This window comes from Centruroides sculpturatus, unplaced genomic scaffold, assembly GCF_000671375.1.
Source record: "Centruroides sculpturatus isolate CEXI.00-Female unplaced genomic scaffold, Cexi_2.0 scaffold2933, whole genome shotgun sequence".
Taxonomy (NCBI): Eukaryota; Metazoa; Arthropoda; class Arachnida; order Scorpiones; family Buthidae; genus Centruroides; species Centruroides sculpturatus.
Genome location: NW_019387123.1, coordinates 1 through 6,231, shown reverse-complemented (window position 1 = coordinate 6,231; position 6,231 = coordinate 1). Strand labels below are relative to the sequence as shown.

The 6,231-nt window shown below is 28.2% G+C and overlaps 1 protein-coding gene across 1 annotated transcript; it reads right to left on the bottom strand.

The window, feature by feature from the left end:
• Positions 1–2,114: 2,114 nt before the first annotated feature.
• On the bottom strand, positions 2,115–6,211 carry LOC111616175. Its single transcript, XM_023357593.1, has 4 exons — positions 6,054–6,211; positions 2,874–3,044; positions 2,440–2,667; positions 2,115–2,368 (listed from the first exon to the last, which is right to left on the bottom strand). The coding sequence occupies exons 1-4, from the start codon at positions 6,153–6,155 to the stop codon at positions 2,135–2,137; spliced, it is 735 nt and encodes a 244-aa protein (XP_023213361.1). The 5' UTR covers positions 6,156–6,211; the 3' UTR covers positions 2,115–2,134.
• Positions 6,212–6,231: the final 20 nt, after the last annotated feature.

The window sequence follows — 6,231 nt, the reverse complement described above, 5'->3', positions numbered from 1 at the left end:
GTATTCTGCCTGGTTCTTTATATAAAACATTTTAACCAATAGTGCAGCAACATATTCCTATAGCACATAAACATGTGCTCTTTAACCTTTTGTCATCAAACTTTAATGTCTGACTTTGAGTTGTAATCACAGCTGACATCATCAGGACACAGTTTACTAGAATCAAATGTGCTATTTTCCAGGAACTAAGATTCTGGTATTTCTTGGTATGATATATTCTCCATTTGTCTACTACTTTGTCGACACCCTCATAAGGAAGATATTTTAACAAAAATGCAATCTGGCATATATCTTCTATTGACCATTATTCACTTTTACTGATAGATGCAGTGTCTAAAAATCACAAAACAGTCTACTTTTCATTTGCAAGATGAACAGTACTTCGAATGCAGCCATAATGTAGAAATCTTTTGCACAAGAAAAAAAAAATTCATTTTTACACTCTCTGAAATTATTTTATTTCAAAAAAGAGATTCCAGTTTCTTTTGCACATCATGGCCAAAGTCAATGATTTTCAGGATGTTATATGTATTTTTCAAGTCTATCATATAACTTAGCATATACTTTTCAAGTCTATCATATAACTTAACTCTGCAATTACTTCAAGTTTAAAAAACATTCACATCATGCTAAGAATAAAGATGACATTTCATAAATATATAAATATGAGTAAAAAACGCTTCCTCTTGCATTAACTTTGTCATTCTGATAAATATTTGCATTACAGATTGCAGAAACCTCATTTCTGCTTCAAACAATTTTATAGGATGCTATGTATATGATCCAATCTCTCAGAACTGGGAACTGCTCAGTGAGATGCACAGCGGGTTTTCTAGGGTAGGTACCCCCTATTAGGTAGGTCAATTATGTACCCCCCATAGTCTTTTACACACTCAATTCTCTCAAAGTAGAATACTTGAACAAATAGAAAATGTCTGTAGAGAAAGTTTCAAGATTTTACCAAATGATTCAAGAGCTTTAGAAAAGATATTGTGGCATTATGGATACTACAGGTACCAACATAAACAAAAGAGTCCCTCATTATTATTGCCTTACTGTCCTTACTTAATTTCTTATTATATGTTTGTCAATGTGGACATTAATTATTAACAGGACAATTATACTGGTGTTAAGCTTTTTACACAAGAATTGAGGAAAAAGTTCTTAAAGAAAGTCTGTTTTCTTTAAGAACTTTTTCCTCAATTTTTGTGTAAAAAGCTTAACACCAGTATAATTGTCCTGTTAATAATTAATGTCCACGTTGACAAACATATAATAAGAAACATTTTACACATTTTATTTGTTCAAAAAAAAAGGGCTAAAAAAGCCTACTCTATCTGCTTTACCCCCAGACCTCATACAATCATACAAGTTCTTGTTGGCCCTGCTCTTACAGCAACTTTAAATATGAAGTTCTTTTTATTTTTTTAATTTTACTTATTTTAAATTTAAGTAAAGGAATGATTTATAATTTACCATTGTAATTTATTTATATACACACATGTTTTATCTTTACCTTATAATTTTAATTTTTATATATTACAAAAATTTCATAAATTTTATACATGTATTTTATTGCTTTTATTTTTGGTCATGTGTTTTATGTTATGTTTATATTGCTGAGGTAATAGTCACATGCCATATAGCATTACTTAATAAGCCTTAATAAATAAACCTGAAATGTAAACATAAATTTGATTATTGAAGACTTCAGTTGCAAAGATAGAATATGTTTTACTTTGTCATGAGTTCACATAAAATTTAATAAATAATTTAATGTAAATTTTATAAATTTTTCTTTTTTTACAATATTGTTTGACTATTTTTATTTCTCAAAATGTTTATATTACTTAAAAAAATAAATAAATAAAACCTGCTATTTCCAAGGTTTATATCTTTATCATACTAGCATTTTTGGGTTCCTACAACCCATCTTCAGAGATGTTAATAGGCAAAAATGAAAAAAAATCATATATTTGGTAAAAGTAATCTTTTTTTTTTTTTTTCTAAACAAATAATTTGATACAGGCATTATAAATTTTTATCATTAAATTTTCAAATTTTCTGCTGTTATTTTTTTTTACAAATTTTTAAAATAATTCTATTTGATGTTTATAGAAATTTGCAAATTTATTCAACGTTTTAAAAAATAAAAAATTATCATCATATAAGAAATTCTTGCATACTTATATTTACCTGCAACTGTAAAAGATTCATAATTATCTTGTGCTTGTTTTGTACGTTCATCTGCTTCTCTTCTTATATTACGAATCATTTCAACAGTTGGTTGTATAAATGGATAAAGCAGTTCACGGATTTCTTTTCTATTTTCTTTCAATTTTTCAAATGCATTTCTATAAAATTCTTCCTGCAGTATCATAAATTTATATAAGATGCCAAATATAATCAGTTCAATATAAAATAAATTTCATTAAATACCTGTTTCTTTGATTGTTTTCTTAAAGATTTAATAAGAACATTTATAGGATGATTGCGATCTTTCACTATAGCTTCTATTTTTTCTGATAGAAGAACAAGCCTAGGATGAAGTTTCTCTGCTATTTCCATTGAAAATTTTAAATCTTCATATCCTTTGAGTGAAATTGTGAAAGGTGATAATAATTTCAATGCAAATGCAAGATTTTCTTTTACTTCTTCTGGTTTATCCTAAAATTTCCCAACACTTGGTTATTTTAAAACATTTTTAAATTATTGGGATAATAAAACATTACTAAAGTATATTAGTATGAATATATGATTATATGTTGTTGAAGCATACTTTTAATTAGTTAATAATTATATTTAGTTATAAACAAGGTTCTAATTTTTTTCTTTAACCTTTATCAAAATTGCATAAATAACTAAATGCTTACTGTATGAACATGAGTTCCTACAATAGAAAATCCACTTCCATCTCTTGCAATATCTGTTCTGTATTTAATATTCTTAAATCCATCTTCAGGAACTTCAATATTTAATTCCATATATGGAGTACTTGTGAGTTTAGACGAATAAGTTATTTCATAACTAGGCAATACATCTGTCTGTCAGTGAATATACAATATTTTTAAGTAAAATAATAAATTTGAATAATTTGATAAATTTCAAATTATATACAAAATATAAATAAACAAAATCAATATTGTATTAAAATAGAATTTTAAAAAAATTGAGTATATAATGAATAAATTTCCCAGGAAAGTAATAAATAATATAAAAGTCGGAATTTTCTTTAAAATAAAAGGATTAAAATTGTAAAAAATCATAAAAATTTATCATAGAATTTAGAATAGAAGAAATTAAAAAAGAGATAATCAAGAGCGATTTAGGATTTAAAAGTTGTTTTGTGTTAGAGAAAAGTAAATGCAGAGGGGATAATACAGTGAATAATGCCTAAAGTTTCTCAAGATGTAAAGAGAAAAAAGAGAACAAAGAAAGAACAAGTTTAATATTTTAAAGATTTGAAGATGTTTGAAAATAAGTTGTTCTAAATAGAATATTTCCTGAGGCGGTTGATGATGAGAAATTAAATCATTTTAAAAACATTTTGACTGTTAAAAACAAATAGCTTTTTGATTTAAGGTTTGTTGTGTATTGACAAAGAATATAACATTATATGGTTAGGAACTTGATATGTATGCAAGACATTTCAAAATTATCCATATACAGGGTGTCTGTTAAACATTTCAGAACTTCTAAGAGAGGTAGGGTGTATCCTGACGACTCGAAATCATATAGCAATGCAGGGTCGGAAATGCTTTCCTGAAGTGGTGATGTACACAGAAACAGCTAACCTCTGGTGCACGCTTGCAAAGAAATTATGGCTGGGAATATGCCTCATTGGATATTGTTCTGCGTACAAGCACTGTGTGGCTAGCCCACTACAATCTGCAGCCCCGTACACCAAATGCATATCGGCTAACTCTGCTTCCTTGTGCGAAATGACAATTTCCTGCAAGAATGCTCGGAACTTTTGTGCAACGCCATCTACCACTTCAGAAAAGCATTTCCGACCCTGCATTGCTATATGATTCTGAGTCATCGGGATGCACCCTACCCCTCTTAGAAGTTCTGAAACGTTTAACTGAGACACCCTGTATAGTTAAAATATTTATATCTGATGAACTATACAAATGACTTTTATAAATTTTTTCTCTTAAGTCTTGAAAACATACACACTTTTTTTTAGTTATTAATTTTTTGCAAATATCTATGAGAAAGATGGAGAATATGCAATTCTAAGATGTTACTAGAAATTTGAAAATCTCAAATCAAATTTATAATCAGAAACTAGAAACATTAAAAAATGTGTGAATCCTTGATAGCATTTTTAAATAATTATTATAATCAATGCTAAATGAAACAAAAGTTTCCTGATTGATGGAAATGAGAGAACTTGCTCTCTATCCTTCTAATCTCTTGACAGTCAAACCATTATGTCTTGCAAAGTATATTAATCACACCATAAAATGGAAAATGCCAACAATTTTTAATATTTTGAGGAATGATAAAGAGAAAGTAAATCATTTGCGTAAAAACAGAGTTTATAAAATTCCAATTTACAAAAAATTGATGGATCAATTGTTTGAGTATGTAGCATCAACTAACACTTGTGAGAAGATTAGATTGTATCACAGAGACATTAAGAAGTTGGAAAGAAAATACAAATGCCCTGGATAAAAAAATCATGTTTCCTGGGGGGCAATGCTGCAAGTCCTTAAAACTTTAAGAGCTGAAGAAATCCACTGTATAGAAGAAACATTCTTGATTTTTGAAAGAAGCTTAAAAACAACATAATTAATTGAGAGATTCAGGTCAATTAGCAACATCATGGAAATTTTAATTTTATTATTGATCTATTATGGTACTTACTACAATCTTCTATTGTAACTTCAACAATAGCTTTTTGTTTACACTTTTGCATTTGCAATCATACAATAACAATAGATCTATCAGGTTGTAAAGTTGAAATTTACAAATTTCAATTTTTTTATAGAAATGACTGAAAAAATGTTTTGAGACATTCAATGTGGATATATAAGTAGAGTAACCTAAGGGCATTTCATCACATATTTCATTGGAAATAGACACATCAGCAATTTTTGACAATATGAAATTCATTAGAACACATTCATTTACTATTGCTCTAACACCAATGTGGCCACAATGTAATGAAGGCTCACAATCTCATCTGTAAAGTGTTCATGGGTGAACAAAAGTCAACCAACTATTGCAAATGTCAAAGGGTTGATACTACTGAAGAAGGCATGATCTGCATTTGTTTGGTGTTATCATGATAAAGCTGCTTCCAACTAATATCACTATCACCAAAGAGCTGTACTGCAAACAACTGGATGGTTTGTACATCAAGATTAAAGAACTTCATCCAAAAATTGACAAAGTCCAATACTATCATGACAACATGCCAGCATATAGAGCAAAGATGACCTTCGAGAGACTGGTCAGTCTGGGCTAGGAGGTTCTGCTTCATCCATCTTACAGCCCAGAATTGGCACTGATTAACATCTATTTTGCACCCTGCAGAACCATATTACCAGTATGTAGTTCAATGACAATACATGATACTCAAGACTTTCTTCAAAGAAAAACCCCCAGTCATTCTATGCTCATGGGATTGAAAGTTTGCAGTTAAGGTGGTGAGATGTGATTGATATTGATAGTGATAATCTACAAGGATTAATTGTAATCATTGTTAAGTTACTTGTCAATAAAATTCATTCAAAATGTCTAAATTTTATTTTTATAACCTGATATTTCAGCATCGCTGTTGAGGAGTGTTGTAACTTAAAAGTACTAAGATGTTTTATGTTTTAAATTTAATTATTTCTCCATTAAAATATTGTTTTCTTATTTTTATTTGAAATTATATTAAATTAAAATAAATTAAAATGTAGAAGATATTTTTTTGATTCATAGGATAAAATGTGAAAGTTTATTTATAAATATTTCTAAGAAATGTGTAAATTTTACATATCAGTCAGAAATATATGTAAAATTTTTAATAATAGATGATAAGAATTTATTAATAATACCTTGCTCTTTATATGATATTTCTTATCATAAAATGGACCTTCAAAATCCATTCCAATTTTTCCTTCTGCATCTATATTAATAGCTGGGTGACTAAAATTCATTGTTTCCCATCCTTCTAAATGACGTTCAAGATAGAATACCTCTGAAACAAAATAATCAAAGAAAAGTAAAGTTAAT

Excerpts from the sequence above, each read along its gene's own strand:
- LOC111616175 (XM_023357593.1), bottom strand. The coding sequence starts at position 6,155 with ATGAATTTTAGTCACCCAGCTATTAATATAGATGCAGAAGGAAAAATT. Across the intron at positions 2,668-2,873 it reads TAGGAACTCATGTTCATACA|GATAAACCAGAAGAAGTAAA; the intron begins GTAAGCATTTAG and ends GGGAAATTTTAG. Across the intron at positions 2,369-2,439 it reads GAAAACAATCAAAGAAACAG|GAAGAATTTTATAGAAATGC; the intron begins GTATTTAATGAA and ends ATGATACTGCAG.